This window comes from Zosterops lateralis (assembly GCF_965231275.1).
Source record: "Zosterops lateralis genome assembly, chromosome: 21".
NCBI lineage: Eukaryota > Metazoa > Chordata > Aves > Passeriformes > Zosteropidae > Zosterops > Zosterops lateralis.
Window position 1 is genome coordinate 1,875,675 of NC_139781.1, and position 18,952 is coordinate 1,894,626.

General features: G+C 44.1%; 1 protein-coding gene across 1 annotated transcript in view; it reads right to left on the bottom strand.

The window, feature by feature from the left end:
• Window positions 1–38: 38 nt before the first annotated feature.
• The window catches only part of COL4A6 (collagen type IV alpha 6 chain), a 101,563-nt gene continuing 82,649 nt past the window's right edge, over window positions 39–18,952 (bottom strand). Inside the window, exons 21-44 of the mRNA XM_083876283.1 lie at window positions 18,138–18,317; window positions 17,388–17,571; window positions 16,645–16,716; window positions 16,130–16,237; window positions 15,166–15,387; window positions 14,768–14,929; window positions 12,640–12,810; window positions 11,726–11,869; window positions 11,359–11,484; window positions 10,872–11,053; window positions 10,546–10,609; window positions 9,980–10,054; window positions 9,645–9,752; window positions 8,787–8,894; window positions 8,354–8,425; window positions 6,987–7,112; window positions 6,550–6,666; window positions 5,942–6,103; window positions 4,945–5,043; window positions 4,533–4,679; window positions 4,041–4,157; window positions 3,185–3,376; window positions 2,670–2,956; window positions 39–1,732 (exon numbers count right to left, since the gene is read on the bottom strand). Coding sequence (XP_083732409.1) covers window positions 1,472–1,732; window positions 2,670–2,956; window positions 3,185–3,376; window positions 4,041–4,157; window positions 4,533–4,679; window positions 4,945–5,043; window positions 5,942–6,103; window positions 6,550–6,666; window positions 6,987–7,112; window positions 8,354–8,425; window positions 8,787–8,894; window positions 9,645–9,752; window positions 9,980–10,054; window positions 10,546–10,609; window positions 10,872–11,053; window positions 11,359–11,484; window positions 11,726–11,869; window positions 12,640–12,810; window positions 14,768–14,929; window positions 15,166–15,387; window positions 16,130–16,237; window positions 16,645–16,716; window positions 17,388–17,571; window positions 18,138–18,317 — 3,486 coding nt within the window. The 3' untranslated portion in view covers window positions 39–1,471. The remainder of the gene's footprint in view (window positions 1,733–2,669; window positions 2,957–3,184; window positions 3,377–4,040; window positions 4,158–4,532; window positions 4,680–4,944; window positions 5,044–5,941; window positions 6,104–6,549; window positions 6,667–6,986; window positions 7,113–8,353; window positions 8,426–8,786; window positions 8,895–9,644; window positions 9,753–9,979; window positions 10,055–10,545; window positions 10,610–10,871; window positions 11,054–11,358; window positions 11,485–11,725; window positions 11,870–12,639; window positions 12,811–14,767; window positions 14,930–15,165; window positions 15,388–16,129; window positions 16,238–16,644; window positions 16,717–17,387; window positions 17,572–18,137; window positions 18,318–18,952) is intronic.

Consider the following 18,952-nt stretch of genomic DNA (forward strand, 5'->3'; position numbering starts at 1 on the left):
GAATCACACACTTTCATCTTGAGTAATAAATGACCACATAGAGAAAATCATGAATGCTGTCTCCTCTCACTTGCACTTCTGGATCCAAGAAAATAGTCATGACCTGGGCACATTTCATCTTGTTTGCCTTAAATGTTTATTAGCCATGGTTTTCTTCCCCTCTCCATGGATTAGCTGCACAGGTTTAGAGTTTTTTTTTAAACAAAGCATTTAAAAGGCAGTCCTTTGAAATGTCCTGGAATGACAATAGACAAGGATTTCACAGGCTTCACTCCAGAGAGGTTCATAGTAATAACTTTGGTCCTACTGAATGAATTCATTAGAGGTATAAGCAAACCTTTGTCATGGGTTTCCCTTAAAACATACAAGGAAAATCCAATTAGTGGCACTTCTCTTTAATTAGGCCCTGAAGGAAAGTTAACAGTGCATACAGTAGAGATACAATTTTTTTAAGCTAACAGCAATAAAGCCCAGAGGAAGCAGTATTCAACACATGGTGACTGCAGGAGTAAAAAATGTACATCCCATAACTGCTTACTCCTGTATCTGCAGAAGCTTGTGTGCCATCTAGTAAAGGCTCTACTTTTCAAACACAACTTGAATAATTACAAAATACTTGTGCCAAAGCTGCCTCAGAAAAGAAAATTATGTTCACAGTAATAAAATGTTGGCTAATAAAGTATGGCTGCATATCATTGGCTGCAAGGAGGGAAGCACAGACCTTGAAGCTGACAGACCTGGAATATATTTCAGTGGAAAGCAATGAAAAATGGTAGATGTGTTTTAGATTTTTCTTCACATGAAAAATTGCATTTTTCATTGCTGTAGCTCTTTTAAGGTCAGCTGTGGATATCAGTCTGGATTAGAACTGGTTACCTGTCACTGGAGGCAAGAATGTTCCATCTGTGTAATAAGCAAAGCAAAACATTCATTTTTCAATTTTTCTAAGAAAATCCATTCTCAACCATTAGTGCATAATATTTCCAAGTCACCCAGCACATAGTGATTAATTTTAGCTAGTTCTGTGTTTCACAGGAGAATGAGTCTCCACTCCCTCACACCAGACCAGACACTGTTTGCAGTGTCACTAATTAAGCACAGCTTTGGCAAAGTCTCTCTGGGTGACGACTGGATGTGCCTTGGACAGAGGAGTGGTACGAGGTGTCAGCTGCTCTTCAGTCTGAGTAAGGAACTCACTGAGACTTTCTGAGGTAGCCATAAAGGAGGGGAAAAAAACCCATTGAAGTAAAAACATAGCACCATGATTCATTTTAAAAAAATGGCTTGAGAACACTGGTATTTCCCTCCTCTGTGCACAAACTCCTGGACTTGAAACTTGATTTTTGTAGAGTTCTGTCTCCATTCACCCATCAAACACACACAAACCAGGCTGGTGAATTGACCCTTCTGCAGCCAGCGCTGTCTAGTCTGGGCTGGCAGAGACTGTTACCATTTCTCTGCATTTCTGTTCCTACAAGTTCTTCATGCACACCTGGCAGCGGCTGACGCGAGTCCGGAGCTGCCCCGCCTTGAGAGTCTCGGAGGGAGGAGCGCTGACAAACTGCTGCTGCTGCTCCACCGTGGTCAGCCAGAAGCTGTACTTGTTGGCAAAGTAGTGGCACGTTCCCCGGGCACCGTTGCACTCGATGAAGGGAGTGGCTCGGAAATCCTCCAGGCAGGAACCAGGGGAGACGAGGGATTGGCCTCCGCCCTCCGCCCCGGCCGCCGTGTGCTGGAACCAAGATGGCAAACTGAGTGAGCTCAGAGGAACAGGAGATAAACACGGCAGTCTCCTGGTTCCACTGCTAAAAGGAGTGGAACTGGCAACCGAATTTATACCCTGACCATGTATGTCTGTCTTGAGTCAGGGCTAGAAGGCAGAAAGCAAAGGTGTTGCCCTGATTTTCAGCCTTCTGATTTGTTTTCATATTTCTACTGGAGTTTCTCACCAATTGTAAGACAAACAGAGACTGATGTTTGGTAGACAACATTCTTTCTAGGGAGAAGGACAAATTGATGGACTTCTGAGTTAACCACTGAGGTCAGAGAGGTGGTCCTTTCACCCCCCAATCCTTGATCAAATTCCAAACCCTATTTAAACCCCAAATCATACTAAACTCTCTCTTTCTTTCCTTGCTCTCAACGTGATGGGTGAGTGTCATTCTTTCGTGTCGTGATTGCGACACATAGGAACTTTGCTTTCACACTTACACAGAATTTGCAAGCCTGGAATAATGGAAAACCAGCTTTTCACTTGAAAGTTGGGAAAACTTGGAAGCAATAAAGCTGACATCACGGTTTTCTAACAATCTTACACTAATAAGCTTCTAGGAGAGTGCTATAGAAAACTTTTTCTACTGAGAAGGAGGATTAAGTCAATACTGTAGTTAATTACTGTTCCCACATTTAAAGGTTTGAAGAACAAACATCTGTAGTGATACAGAACTTAGGCAGCACTGTTACCACCAAAACTGATCAGGGCAGGTGATGAACAGGGCAAACTCAGAGCTACAGCAACTCAGCTGAGGAAGAAATGCACTGAGACAGGGAAGAAGAGACAGGGTTCCAGGTTCATGTAAGTAACTCACAGGCCACAGTCTCAGTGACCTCATCAGAGAGGAGAGATGAAATGTTTAAAGCTGCCTCTGCAACAGCAGCAGTGTCCTTACCATGAGGAAGGAGTATCCTATCCACAGGCTGCGCCAGCCCAGGGGACACTGTGGGATGGTGATGTCCTGGCTGTGCACAGCCACAGCCTGGGAAGGGGCTTCACACACAGAGCACCTGCTGATGTACTGTGGGATCTGGAGACTGTCCACGGGCATCATGGGGATGGGGGCAGTGGTGGACAGCCAGTAGGACTTGTCATTCCTGCTGGCATAGTAGCACACCTCGTTGATGTTGCAGTAAATGAAAGGCATGGTGCTGAAGCGAGGCAAACAGGAGCCAGCAAAACCTGGAAAAATCACAGAAGGGGTCATACCAAGCATCTCCCAACACTCCAGGTCATACACACCAACATTTAGTGGTGAGGATGGCACGAGTGACACCATTCCCAGTGAGGATCTGGCCAAACCAAGTGCCACCACCTCCACTAGAGCCCTCTGCACTGCCAGGGAGGATGGCTTTTGAAATGCAATTTTGGCCTGTGTTGTTTGTTCTGGAGAGAATTCCATCAACTCACCGAGATCCTGGTTGTGTGCCTTCTCCTGCCCCTCCACATACAACAAGCTGTATCCATCCCAGAGTTTGTTCATGCCCACAGGACAGGGGGGGATCTGCTCTGACTGGCTGTGCTTCACCAGGGTGTATCCAACACCCACACTCCGGCCCGGCATTCCCGGCAGGCCAGGGGAGCCCGGCAAACCTGCCACGCCTGGGGGACACAAACACAATTGTCACTGCACAGTGTGGACATCAGCTGGCTCTGCACCCCATCAGTCTCCTACAACAAGGAGTCCAAGTTTGTAGTTGTCATATGAATTACTAGATTTAACAGTTCCAAAAGCAGCCATTTCACAGCACCACCCACCCATTCCCTTCCTCTCTTAGTTTTCTTTCTCTGCCCAACAGCTCTGGTGCCAGTGTGTTGGGTGTATCTCACAGTACAGTAGTTCTGAGCATCTCAAAGCACCAACCAAAACCTAATTCATTCATTTTTGCTGTAGCACTCTCCTTGATATTCCTCTTCTTTCTCACTGAGCCTTTCCTCTGCTGCCCAAGCCTCACAGCTATGGTTACTGGGAATACTACAGCACTCTTCTAGATCTTCAAGGTGATTCCCACACCCACAAAACATTAAACCCAAAAGGTTGCACCCACAGAAACATCAGCAGTGACATCAACAAGGATGTGTGACAGAACTTTCTTCACTGAAAATTAAATTTCCTCCATTGCAGATACAAAACACAACACCACAGACATCCCCTGGTTTTCCTAAGGAATTTGGGTGTTTGGGAGGGTCTCTGCAGAAGCTGTAAGGAAACACAATTCTACTGTTTGCTTCTTTTTGATCTGTGCTCCCCAAATCATAAACTTACCTTCAAATCCCTGTGGTCCTGGGGCACCTGAAGGTCCTGGATCCCCAGCTATGCCAGGAGTGCCAGGTAAACCATCACGTCCCTTCAAACCAGATCTTCCTGGTAAGCCTTTTGGGCCTGAAACAAAATACCATTATCAGTATCATTATTTCCTCAGACTATTGCCTTGACTCCTGCAATCATATTCCAGAAGGGAAATCAGATGTCAGCAGCCATGCCAAGAGCCCACTCTTCACCAGCTGTGGTTATAAACAGCCACCTCCAAAAGAGACTCCACCTGATCTGGTTGTGAAAGGATTGAGAGGTGTAGCTGAGTATCACATATGGTTAAAAATGCAGAATTATATTTATATATATTATATTTGTATGCATTTTGATGGAGTTCTTTCCTTAATTAAAAAACTCTCTAAATATTCCTAATGCATTTGATAAAGTAGTGGTTTTCTTCCAGAAGAACAGATCCCAATTTGGTGATCTGAGTGTACTTTTTACCTGGTTTTCCAGCTGGGCCATGTAATCCAGGGTCTCCATCAAAGCCAGGAACACCATCAATTCCTGGCAGACCAGGCAATCCTGCAGGGGCTGTGACTTCTTCTGGCTGTGGGGTTATTCCTGGAGCCCCTGGTCTACCAGGGAGACCTGCATATGGGGCAAAGGATGTGTGAGTACCCCACAAAACCCACACAGATTTGATGCTAATCCTGACACAAAGGAGGAAAATGTGAAATTAAGACCATTTTTGTATATCTGCACTGAGTATATTGTAAAAACTATGTCAAAGCTCTTTCTAACTTACTTCAATCTCTAAGAAATCAAGTCTCCCAAACAAGCCCATTAAGGGAGCTCTGGAGTCACCCCCAGCCCAAACCAGGTGCAACAGCTTTTCAAATCCTCCAGCACTCACCTCGAAGGCCCATTTCCCCTTTCAGCCCAGCATAACCAGGATCCCCTGGAGGCCCATCCTTCCCTGGCATCCCCATCAGGCCAGGCTCACCTCTTGCACCTGCAAAGACACACGGCTCAGCCTGGGGCTGAGCACTAATTCTGATGGCAGCCACAGCACTGGGGCTCCCACATGGAGGGGACCACAACCCTCAAGGCAGTCTGTGCCCAACTTCACACCCACAGTGGCTGCAGAGCCTCAGAACAAGAATTTCCACTGCTGCCTAATTGTACTTTATTGAAAGTACTCTGCCCCTTCCCGGGGTAAGCCAGGGACAGGGTTTGGAGAGTGCACAGCTTCACTCCTTGAAATCCATGTCTGTGCACAGCACAGAGGGATGGGATCTCCCAGCCTACAAGGACAGCAGACATTTGTTCATCTGGCAGTGCTTCTCCACCCTGCCCTGGCTTTCGAGCTGTGTGGTGTTGCTCAAACCTTGCTCCTGGAGTTCCTGTGTGCAGCTGCCCTTTGGCCTCCTTTGGTACAGACCAAAGAGAGGTCAACAAGCTCCCTGCCTTAGCCCAGAACATCTCTGAGCCCCTACAATCCTCTTAGCCTCTTGTGGAGACCTCAATCCACCACACTAAAGCCTCAGAGCACACAGGACAGGTGGGATGAAAGAGCAGCTCCAGTCCTTGCCTGGAGAGCACAAGTGGGTAACTGTGGTCAACAAGCTCAGCAACACTGCAGGTGGACACCATCTACTCAGAAAAAAAAAAAAACAAAGATAAGAGGAAAAATATAATTAGGGATACATTGAAGAATAGCTGGAGCTGCCCTCACTTTGCTGCTTTTGGAGTCAGTAGTGAAATCTGCAGGAGCCAAAAGGAAACACTGAGACATCAAATCCAGCTGTTCTACCTGAATGAGGAAGGCACACTCACCACCCACCAGCCATTCCTGCTGTCAAGATTAACAGATGCCAAACCCCTCCCAGAGCCTTTCAAGGCAAGATCACCTTTGAATCCAGATGCTCCAGGGAGTCCAATTGGACCAGGGAGTCCCACGTCGCCCTTCATGCCTCGCAAGCCCAGAACACCAGGGAAACCTGGAGTGCCTGTGTCACCTTGGTCAGAAGCTGGCCCAGGGGGCCCTCGTGGCCCTGGGGGACCTGCAAAACCTGGAGACAGCAGAGAGAATTGTGTTTGCATGGTCATGTTCAAAAATAAACCCAAGTCCCTGCAGATAAAACATCCGACCAACATGTCTCTTTGTAGCCCCACAGGAACCCAGTGGCTGAACATTTCATTGTACTTTGTCTGTTATCTGCAGGATTTTTCAGAAGTCTTCAGCTTTACTCTGTGCACACAAATTTTAAAGTTGCATGTGCAAGGTGTAAAACCAACATGCTCTGTCTGTGCCAGGACAGCTAGGAAGGGAAACTGGATATCCTGCAGGAAAGGACTGCTGAGTTAATTAATGGAGTGAATTGCAAAATCTATTCCCGGGGCAAAGTAAATGCTGGGACTATCCCCAACATTCCTTTCTGTCTGGGGAAAGGTTGGAGTCTCAGGATACTCAATGGGTGCCAGAGTCATCCTTACAGAGTTTCCAAACCACACACACCTGGACTCCCATCAGTGCCTGGAACACCAACATCTCCAGGTCTCCCAGGTATATCAGATGGAAGAGAAACTCCAGGTGTTCCTGGCAGGCCAGGAAGTCCCATAGGGCCAGGGGGACCTGGAATAAGAAACACAAAGTGAGGGACAACCAAAGGTCTTCATGGATCTTCACAGATATTGACAGAAGCAGGGGCTGGGGAGCATTTCTATTGAGAAGAACAAAGACATCTTACTACAGGAGAGGAAACAATACATATTGTGCTGCTCAGAAGAGATAGAGAGACTTTCAGAACTGTGCAACTATTTCTCAAAATACAGAGCAACATCACAGATTTCATATTTACTTGTCAAGCTTCTCACCACCTTTGAGACTTCAGGAATTGTCTTTGGTAGCTCTACTGATCATGCAACCCCTGATTTCAGAACCTCAGTATTTACCCATGTCTCCTGATGAGCCCTTTGGTCCAGGGAATCCTACAGCTCCTCTTCCTAAGCCTGGAGAGCCTTCTTCACCCTTTGTACCTGGGAGACCTGCAGGTCCTTTCAGCCCAGCTTCACTCAGACCTAATTAAACATGGTTAACAAAGGTAAGAGAGCCTATTCAAATTGCCTAATAGCAGTCAAATTATGACACAAAATGTGTGGTGATTTAAAACCCAGCCATTTACTGCTGTCTCTGTTTTCAGCAGAGCAGCTGGAATTGGTGATTTGGTGGCTCACATGCTCCTCTGGTTGTGCAGAGTGAATTTAAACAATCTGTGAGATGCTGAGAGAAAAGCATATGACTGTTCTGGTCTCCCCACAAGCTCTTGCACAAGAATGAGAGCACAGCAGTCCTGTGACAGGATCTGCTGCCAGCCTGTGAGCTGTGTCCCTCACGAGGACACACCACACTTCTGGTCTTTAAATAACCCTGTGGGCTTCCTGCTGCAGCACAGGCAGAGTTCAGCTTGCACAGAGCTGCAGAATGCACACAGGCACCAGTGGTGCAGGGAGAGCTGCAGGGAGATGTTCAGCAGGCCACTCTGGCAAGAATAGACACTAAAAGCAGCTCTCTCAGAAAAACTGTGGAGGATCTCTACGCTGCAAATCATTGCCTTCTGATAATGTTTTAAAGAAAGAAAACACAGGTATTGTTTGAGTTGTACACATGAAGTCTGTCCATTTCCATGCATGAAACAACTGCCACAAATTTTAGGTGCTAATTTACAACACAACTGTAACTAAATTCTTCTTGGTCAGGTCTTTCTTCACTTCTTTACCTTAGTAAAACCCTGTCTGCAACACAGAACTACATTCCATTTCATATGATTCAAAATACAAAAAGGTCCAGCAAAAGCTCTCTAAAAGCAGAATCTGGAAACAAATCAAAGAAATCAGCTTCTGATTTTATTGCTGTCTTCCTTGAGTTCCATATAATGGAGGGCTCTGAAAAGCAGTACAGAAACATTTCATTGCTAAGTCCAATTCAAAAGCAAGCATTTGGTGCTGCCCTGCTCAAATCAAACTTCCATTAGAAAGAGTTTTATGATTTCATTCCATTAGTTTTCCAGAAGTGACACAGTCCTTCAGGAATTCAAGGAGAACCATCAGCAGAAAAGCCTCAGCTCCACAGGCTGCATCCTGTTCTTACTGGCATTGAGGCAGAATTAGTTCATGCACATTCACTATCCTGAGGTTTTTCTCCAGGTCATAATTAAAGCCAGAACTGGGTGAAATAGGGGAATTCTGTGGGAAACTGGTCTCACGGTGGAGCAGTTATGTATTTCCCTAGCTGTGACACTTCCACTCCATGTTTCCTTTACCTGGTGTTCCAGGAGAGCCTTTTGTGCCTGGCAAACCATTCAGACCATTTAAACCGGGAAATCCATGAAAGCCTGAGGAGACATGGGGAACACATCAGTGAACAAATGGACAAACAATGTAGTTAGGTGGAAATGCACAAGGTGGCTCATGGAGAACACAGGATAAGAGAAACCTGGCACACAGGGGAGCACAGTGGGTAAAGCTGTAAAGTTTTTCTTCACTGAAACTCTTCTCACTGCTCTCTCCATGAACACCCATTAAACCAAGTGAGAGCCCCTGCTTTTCCAACCATCCCTCTGCTCATTCCTGGCAGCTGCTGCCTGCACAAGAGGGGAGTTCTTCCCCAGGCACAGCTGGTCTGCCAGAGACACTTGGCCAAAACATCACTTTTCTGACCCAACTTCTCCCTCCATATGCAGATTGCAAATGTACCTTTAGGTCCTGCTGCCCCACGAGCTCCAGGGAACCCAACAGGTCCTGGCTGTCCTGGGGGTCCTGGTGGGCCAGGGGCTCCTCTCTGCCCAGCATTTCCAGTGATTCCTAAAAGCAAACAGAAATATATTCCTGTACTACACATCATGTCCAGGCTGAAATGGCTCACAGTTCCATCTTACAGCTTCTGGTCCTGCACTTAACTCATAAGATGGGTGAATATAAGTACTATTTAAATAAAGCAAAATTAGATCCAAATCTCTCCTCATGCCACCATTAGCAGTCGTTATATCAAATCCATTAGCACCATTATATTTATCAAACTATTTATTTGATGGGTTGTTTTTTTTTAATCATAGCACTGACATTCTTCATCATCCACTAAGTAACACATGAACAGTTCACACACCAAATAACTAATTAAATTGTTTGTCAAATAAAACATTTCAATAACAACTTTCACTGTTCTCCAGCCTTTGATCTTGATAACTATTTGGGAATCTACCTGCTAATTACCCCACTAATTACTTGTAGCCATTCTTCTGGGGAGGTTTGGCTCTAGGGAGGGAACAGACAAAAATGTTGCAATGACAGAGCTGTGAAGAAGCTGCTTGTATCTAACTGAAGTCTTCCCTATTTGTTAATGGGATTCCTTTGGGCTTCAGTGTTGCAGGATTCACCATGTTTGACCAGCAGGACAAGGTGACACCTTACACAACTGTCAGGAAAAATTCCCATTTTCTTGCCAAACTTCTTGTTTAAACCTCAGCTGAGACAGGCCAAACAGGGCTAAGGAAGCATCAAGGTGAGGTTGTCATAGTCACAACACAAACTGCAGAACTTGGGTCAGTCCAGTACCTGCTGGTCCTTCTTGGCCAAGATCTCCTGGGCTGCCTTTGGGTCCATTCACCCCAGTGTTTCCTGGGTAGCCTGATTCACCCTTGAGTCCTTCTCTCCCTCTCTCTCCTGAAAGGATAGAAACATAGATTATAAACATAGGATAGAAACATATCAGCATTAGAACAGGGCTGGTCTCACATGTGTTCATTATCATCCAATTTGTGCCCCACCTAGATTGCAGGCTCCTCAAATCTCACTTTCAGGATTACAAAAACACCCAAGTTTGGCAATGCCAACCTGTTTAATCTCTAGAATTTTGTATTCTTGAATTGAGCAATCAAGGCCTAATTTACCTGGAAATCCTGGGTCTCCTCTTTCTCCTTTTGGTCCAGCAATGCCAGGAACACCAGCAGACTCTCCCTGATCACCTGGAAAAAAAAGGACAGGTCATTCTGACATTAACTGTGGACATCAATTTCCAGGGCTTGTTCAAGAAAATAAACCTTGCTATATTTCAAATTCATGGTGCAAACAAAGACAATAGCAAATGATGCACCTGAGTCTGAAATTGCTCGTAACTATCAATGGATGCAGATTCACTCATGCAAATGCACAAGACAGACATTTACAAATAATTCCACAACATCCTGCACTTTTGACACGAGGAGATTAGGGAAAAGGGTCATTCCTGCACTGCCCAACAGGCTTCACACAGTGTGTGGCCAAACTTCCAGAGGACCATCAAGTATTTAGGCTTGGGATGGGTCTTGTCTGAACAAAGCCTCTTACAAGGGGATGATACTTGGAGCCAGTCACTGGAGAGCAATGGTAACTTCCAGAACATCATTTATTCCTTTGGTTCATTAATATTAGGATTGTGGATAATGAAAGACCATGTACACTGTAAAAGATATTTTACCCTTTGGACCAGGAAGGCCAATAGGTCCTGGGAATCCAAGTGTTCCTGTGGTGCCATCTAAACCCTGAAAGAAACCAACCCAACCAAAATTAATCTTTGCTTTTTATTCTTGCTGTTCCAAGCTTGGATCATGTGGAATAACAGAACACAAAGCCGTAGGAAGAAATACTATGTCAATGTCATTTAATGGTAGGAGTCAAGCAAAACCAATCTAGGTAAGGAAAAATCCTGCCAGATTCTGCTCTGTGCTACAGAGGTACCAGTTGGAACACAGGGTTTTCCAAAGAGCACCCAGAGAAGAAGATGATACTTAAGAAGGTATTTACCCTCTCTCCTGGCATTCCTGGGAATCCCATGATCCCATGAGCACCCTTCTGTCCTGGCAGCCCAGGGGTTCCAGGGGGCCCAGGGAAGCCTGGGTCACCATGAGCACCTCTCTCCTTGCTTGGTGACCCAGCTGGGCCAGGGACACCAGGCTGTCCACGGCTTCCTGGGCTTCCTTTATCACCTAATACAGAAGAGTGGAATTTCAGTCAGTAATACAGACATCCAGCTCATTTGGATCAGTTGATCTGTTACCCTAAACTCCCCTAAAGAGGAAGAAGGGATGGCATTAGATCTACAGGACTAAAACTTCAAAGGAAAACTGTTTTCTCCAAATTCAGAACTGCCGTGTGCAAGCCTTGATAGAATGGGAATGGCAGAACAGAACACAGTAACACTTTAGGCACTGCCAAAAGTGTTATCTGCTCCACTGATAGCGAGCCCAGATACTGAAAAAGTGATCCTGGCAACTGCAATATTGTGAAATACCTCTAGGTCCTGGGAATCCTCCAAGTCCAGCTAATCCAGGATCTCCTTTGTCTCCTTTGATTTGCAGTACCTGTTCTGAAGTCCCAATGACAGGAAGACCTGGTGGACCTATATCACCTCTGTCACCTGAAGAAATAAAAAAGTCAGGAAATCTTGCAAAATAATCTAGCAGAGAAAGACAGAACTTCCATGTCTCCTGATGTGAATTCATTAGCAATCTTTGGTAAACAGGCCAAAGTACTGAAAAATAGAAGACTACATTTAGAATATTTAGAAGAATATTTAGAAGAATGACACCAGACACAGACATCTCAGACATCTCCTTTTTGCTGCCTACCCAGCAAAATCCATTCAAGCTGTTTCTCACCTTTTTGACCTTGAAGTCCCACAACTCCTGGACTTCCTTTTCCTCCAGCTGTGCCAGGAGCTCCTTTAAGCCCATTCACTCCAGGGACACCAGGCAGTCCTGGCATGCCAGGGAAACCAAGCAGGCCAGAAGATCCTTTCTCACCTGCACAGAAATGTTGAGAAATAAGAAGAGAATAAATATCAGCGTCCCCTGGTACACTGCACACCCACTCTGGGGCAGGTGGAGGCTGCCTGGGTGTGGCCAATCACCCAAATCTGGGTATTTAAACAAGCACATGGCACAGGCACAGCATTGTCACCTGTCCCAGGTTTCCACTCTCAATACTTTCAAAAGCACTTCTCAGTTCACCTTTGAGAGCCTGGTCCTGCTTCCAGTGGGGATCAAACACAATCAATTTCCAAGAGAACAACATGCAGTTTCACAGCTCCATTGCTTTGTGATACTCTCCAGGAAACCAACTACTGCATTGGTGCTTAAGGATCACACAGTTTGTGAATTTTAACTTCCCATTTGATTTGGGCTTGATTCTCTCCTTTCTATAAGTTTCATTCACTGTTCATTTCTTCAATTTTCTTGTCTTTCTATTTTGATTAACACAATCCTTTGTCCACAAAAACCTAGTCTCTTCAAGACAGATTTCCTTATGAACATTATTTGATAATTAAATCCATCATTTGTAACTCAGCAGGAAAATAAATGCATCTCAACACTAATTGGGGATTCATTCCTTTCCAGAAAATTGGGCCTAAAATCAGTCCCAGCAAGGTGGGTTTTTTTGTTTTGTTTTTTTGTTTTGTTTTGGTTTGGTTTTTTTTTTTTTTTTTTTTTTTTGATTTTTTGTTTTGTTTTGTTTTGTTTTGTTTTGTTTTGTTTTTTTGTGGGCACAGCAATCTCAAGATTGAAACACTTACCTTTTGGCCCAGAGAAACCTGGACGTCCATCCTGACCAAAAGGCCCAGGTGGGCCTAAGAATCCTCTTTCCCCGGGAGATCCTGGAGCACCATCAAGACCTGGGAAGCCTTTCATACCAGCAGGGCCTTGTGGTCCCACATCCCCAGCCACACCTTTGGCTCCAGGAGGTCCTGAATCAACACAAGAAAGAACTCAGAGGATATTCACAAAATGAGGACAGTTTGTGGCAGCTTCCCAAGCTCTTTAAACACAGCATTGTTTTTAATGACAAATGGACCTTATGGCACATGCAGCCTACTAGAAGGCATAAAGCTTAGAACTGCAAAAGCATTAGTCATCTAAAAATAAAATACCTACAAGGAGGGTTACTGCCTACATCACTACACAACTGGCAAGAGTGAAACCCCTTATGATGAATCCATGTTTGACCACCAGACACTGACCTGCAATGCACAGTCTTACCTTCATCACCAAAGCAGCCAAGACAGAATGGGGAGCAGCATTAATGTTGCTGCTCCCTACCCCATGGTCTGGGTGAAGCAGAGATCAATCAGCTGGACAGGCTGATTTTCACAAGTTCTTTTTTCACCTTGGTAGTTGAACTGTACTTCTCAAGAGCCAATTGCTCACTACAGGAACAAGCTGGTTGTGCTATCACAAAACCAACACCATATGAACTGGTTTGTCTCTAAATGTTTCTAGCTGAAGCTTTGTAATGGTTTACAATTTTATACAAAGGCTCAAACCATTGAAAACAGAATGCTCAGATGCAAAGGAATGAAGAGAAGGAAAACTCAGGTGCTTCTGAAAAATTACATTTGCAGCAGTAGCAGTCAAGATTGGAGCTCTGTTATACTCAGGGCTTTGTGCTACAGCCCAGCATTTTTTAAAGTAGATAAAAGAGGATCTGCCTCATTAAGAAGACAAAGAAAACACACACATTTAAAATCTCTGCATATTAATGATTTTCTTATAGGCTTGAGACTTTGTTACTGTCTGATCATTCTCCTCACAATGGTTCTTTGCCTTCTGTTTTGATTAGCAATGATAAGGGGTATCACCTATGGTCAATGCAATTCTTGTAGCATTACAAGCTGGGTTGTTAGTCCAGGAGCTTTTCTGCTACACTGCATTTTCTCACCTTGACAGCCTATGTGAAGAACCCATAACCAAACAGTGTGACATCAGAAATGGAGAGTTGATGATAAATGGAATAGAAACATGGTGAAGGAAAAAACAGACAAAATATGTGAACAGAAAGAACAAGGCTACAAAAGAAATTAATGATTCAGGGAGACAACAGCTGCAAAAAAAAATTAGTTGTTTGGAGCTTGTAATCCTGGCAATGGGAGGTATTTAAAAACAGTTGAAGAAAAGTCAAATACAGCATACAGACCATAAATATAAAACCACTGAGAAGCAGAAGGAATGCTAATATTAAAATTAAAAACTCTATAATTTTCATGTCAAGTGTTGTTACTGCTTTCATTTGTTGCCACTGTGCTTCAGCACTGTCATTCTGCATGTCAGAAGAGCAGTTTTATACCCCAGATCATCATCTACCAATTCCCAAGTCTCTCTTTGCTTGGTTCTCAAGTCTTTCATAAACTGTTATGAAACACTTTAGTCAGTGCAGCTTGACAGATACCACTGTACTCAAGTGGTGGGTTTTTTTTTCCTCTGAAGTGAAGGAAAATGAAGTTCTCTTCTGCCCCAGCAAAGAGAAAGACAGAGAAGACAAGTGCTTGTCCAAGCTTGTCTGTAAGCCAACAATATTCCAATATAAATCACATTTCAAGCAACCTCACACAATAGAAATTAATTGTCATGAAAATGGGAAATGAAGATTAGTCAGTGCTACAGCTAACATGTTAAAGGTGATAAAGATATTAAAAACATTAGGACAGTTAAGATGCTTTCTTCTATCTCTCTGCTGTACTTTCTATAGCATTGGGGTGACATTTCCCAGCAGGAATTGCCCAGCAATCAGAGCCAACAGGCTGAAATTCTGCCCTATTACCCCTAACCTGAGGCAGGAGCTCACTCTGAGCAAATTCCAAACTTCTCCCACTTCAACACCAAAGAGCACAGCTCAGCCCCTTGTCTTTATCTGAAAGCATCACATACCTGGTGCTCCTGCAAAGCCAGCTGAGCCCAAGGGTCCTGGTTTTCCCTTGATGCCAAAAGGACCTCCAGGGCCAGGAGGTCCCCTCAGTCCAGGGACACCTGAATATCCTGGATGACCCTGTTCACCTTTAACACCCAGCAGGCCTGGTCTGCCATCCAGCCCTGGAAACAGACAAATGGGAGGTTACAGAATAAATAAAACAAAATTCACACTTTCAATTAAAAGTGAGTTTTAATAAAAGCCTTTGAGTTGCATTAGATTTTAACAGGAAACCAGCAAATCAGCATCTATGAGGAGCTCAGAGAAGTTGCATTATCTAAAAGTGATTGGAAAGAGGAAGGGTCTTTGAAAGAAAAACAGTTTGATATTCCCAGACAGAAGCAGTATCAGTGCTTACCTTTTGGTCCTGGAAATCCAATATCACCTGTAAGGCCTTTATCTCCTGGGAGTCCAGGTCGGCCACGCTCTCCCAGGGCTCCACTCTCAGCACCAAACACATCTCCAGGAGATCCTTTTATTCCAGCTAAGCCTGAAGCTCCCATTTTCCCAGGTAAACCATCTGTTCCATCCAGTCCTGGAAGTCCTTGTGAGCCTTGCTCTCCTCGAGGTCCAGGGAAGCCTTAAAGAGAAGCCCCACAAAAGTCACTCAATAGAAGTACAGAATACTGCTTCCAACAGCATCTCAAATAAAAGATACATTTAAAAAATTTCCATGAAAGAAAAAGTCGCTGGAAAAGTTGCAAGTTATTTCAGTACTGAATTAGAAACAATAATTGATGATAAGAAGTGATGAAACTTTTGAAAGGTTTAGGGTTTTGGTGTTTTTTCAAGAAAAGAATTCTGTAGAAGTGTGGAGGAGCTGCAGCTATATAAAGCATTCCAAGCTTGATTTCACTAGATGGCAGGTTAAGCAAAAGGACAAAACCCCTAACTCTCATCACCTTTGCTTCCTTCTCTTCCTTTACACAACCATCAGAAATTCCCATGGCTAAAATGAGCCCAAACACTGCACACAGTGTGCCTTTACCAGAGTAACACAGGGCTTAAAATAAGTGTTAAACTAAATTTGTGGTTAACCTAAACTGGAACAAAGCACATGACAATGGTCCCTGGAGAAACAAACTGTTGACTGTCCTCCTTTCTCCCAGTGGTGATAAAGTGTTATATGCAGGTGATAAAATCATGAATATTTCCTTGGTTTTCTCCCAAGCTGTAATCCCTTGCATTTGCAAGGAGCACAGTGGAACACTCAATGGAGCATCATGAGGCAGAAGTGGCCAAGGAGGTCAGATAACTCTTCTGACAAAGTGTTGTTCACATTGATCAGACAATAAAAAGAACTCCAGCAACTTCCCTCTTACCAGGTTCCCCTTGCAAGCCTATTATTCCTGGAGACCCTGGCTGTCCTTTAGATCCATGTAACCCAGGTTGGCCTGGAATGCCTGAAAAGCCTTTGCTGCCTTTGGGACCTAAGGGTGAAAAATACATTAATTAATAATATCAACGAACAAATATCAGAAGACAAAAACACAGCACAAGAAAACAGGATCAAATATTTTCTGCAAAGCTGGTGCTGGATACACAATTTAAGCTAAATAAAATCTCAAAACTCTGGCTGTTCATGAGCTACATAAACACAGAAGCAGAGGGTTTGTGTTCAAGGCTACATGAAGGTTAAAAAAAAGGTGCAGTCAAGATGATCCTCCATGGGATTTAGGCCTAGTCACTTGGGGGGAAAAAAGGACATGGTTCTGCCAGTTAACCCTCTGGAATAACTCTCACTTGGAGGAGGATTAATTAGGAGGAATACTGTTCCTTGAGGAAGGAGTGTTGCTTGGCAGTCAGCCAGTGCATTTCATCATCTTCTTGTCCCTACCTGGCAGACCTGGAAATCCAGGGGTCCCTGGGGGCCCATATGCTCCAGGAACTATGCAGGGCAAGGTGATACCTACAACAAAGAAACACTGAGGTTGCACACAGCCCCTTTCACAGTATTGTAAGCACATTTTATGTTATTGGCTTTTTGCAAATATTAAAATTGAATGCTGTATATATAATGTTAGATAACTTTGCTGTATGAATATAGTTACTTTTATTTCTGCTATCAACAAGACTTAGAAATAGTAGTGTGATATATATATATATATTTCTTGGACTATAGCATGGTATGTAGAATGCGTTTTGTTCATGTAGCTAACTCAGAAGAATGGTAAAGATAATCAGGAAATCCCCCACATTCTTTGACTATCTGGATGAAGATAATGGTGACAGACCCCAGAACTCCAAAGGAAGAATTTATTGATCCTCTGTTAGCAGGGAGTGGGATGACAGGATGGAGCCACAAGGAGAAATAAAAATGTGATCTGCTTGCTGTCTGTGGTCCATTCAGCTTGAGCATTTATTGTTTATTACCTGTAAGCTCCTGAGGATGAAAACTTGAGAAAGCTGTGACTGCCACGTGAGGCCTGGTGAGCCCACAAACGAATTTTAATTAATTTGAAGAGCAATCTTAAGCTTAATGCAATCTTCTGGCCTGGCCACAGGCACAGCAGTAAATTGAGTACCATTGGACTTGCAGCGTCATCCTTTTTAAATGAGAGCAGAGCCAGCAAGACCTACCTGGAGGGCCTGGAAGACCTGGTTGTCCTGGAAATCCATCCATTCCAGTGTCACCTGGTGGTCCACGAACTCCACTAGGACCTGGGTATCCAATGCCAGGAGAACCAGGTTCTCCTCGATGGCCCTTGGAGCCAGGTAATCCTGGCAGGCCTTTTTCACCTGGGAAACCCAGTCCACCATCACCCTGTGCACAGCAAAGACAATTACAGCTGAAAAATCAAAGGGATGCAGAAAGAATATCCACCACTATCATTTTAAAAAGTGTGTAAGAGTTTGGCTGGTTCACTGCAAGGTTCAGGTGAGCCTGGAAAGCTATATAGAAACCACTATAAATTATTCATCTTCATTTTAAAATGCAGCAAAACTTAGTGACTATTACAAAGAATATTTTATATTATATTTGCCAAAATGCAACTATTACAGATTCTGAAACACATTTACTTTCTTTTTTCATTGATAAGGTCTTGGTGTGATATTTTTATTTCAAGATTTCACTCATAATTATGTCTACAATGACTTTTGTCAACTCAAACATAGAGCAGCATTAGGATCTACTGAAGTTTATCTTTTGATAGAGGTGTTAGGAATGCCAATTATTAATCCTTACCAAGATGAATTTCTGCTCAGGGACTGTGAGCTTTTCATGTATTTGACATTTATCACAGGGCTCACTAATTTGCCAGGCCTGGCTGTTTTCTCTGCTCGTTATTCCAGCTCTGAAGCAGTGCTGCTGAGTTAATCTGAACTTACAGGAGGGCCTGGTGGTCCTGGCAGTCCTGGCAGCCCATCCCTGCCCGGGGCTCCTGGGGTCCCTGCAGCTCCTCTGGGCGCAGTCGCACCGCGGTCCCCACGAGCTCCTTTGACTGTGGCATAGGATGGATCCCCCTTTTCTCCCTTGAGGCCCGGGAGTCCTTGCTGGCCAGCTGAAGCCTACAGATAGATAAAGAAGGATAAGCCAATACATAAAGCAAAGGAATGTGCAGAGAAAAGGCTTTGCTTCTTAAAAACGTCACAGGAGGACAGGACACAATGACCAGATCAGGAAGAATCTCCAGAGGGTTCTCTGCTGTGTACACTAACTTGGGAGGGGGGGAAAAGAGTTTTTCTTTGTTTGTTTTCAGCTGTTTCTACTGTCACTACAGCTCCACAGTGGCAAGCCAAACCTTGGTAATAGTGACAGCAATCCAGCATGGCATCTGGGAACATTACATCACTGACATAATGAGATCCAAGTAATGAACTTTCTTCCCTATTGCTTGGTGTGCTGCACTTACTGACACCAATAAAGTTACTCTAAAGACAAAGGACTAGTAGTATTTTATGGACTACGATTTTCAAAAGTAAATACTTGCAATGAGCAGTGCTCAGCACTTTGGGAAATCCTATTTGTTATGGTCACTGTTTGATATAAAACCAGAGCTCAACCCTCATTAATGTATGGAGCACACAGCAGTTAGGAAGCAGACTCCATCTGTGGTGCACAGTTTTTATAGCTAGGAGCACTGATGTGGAAAGATCTCCCTGTTTGATTTCTCAGATCTTCTCTTCATGCATGTGTGCAACTG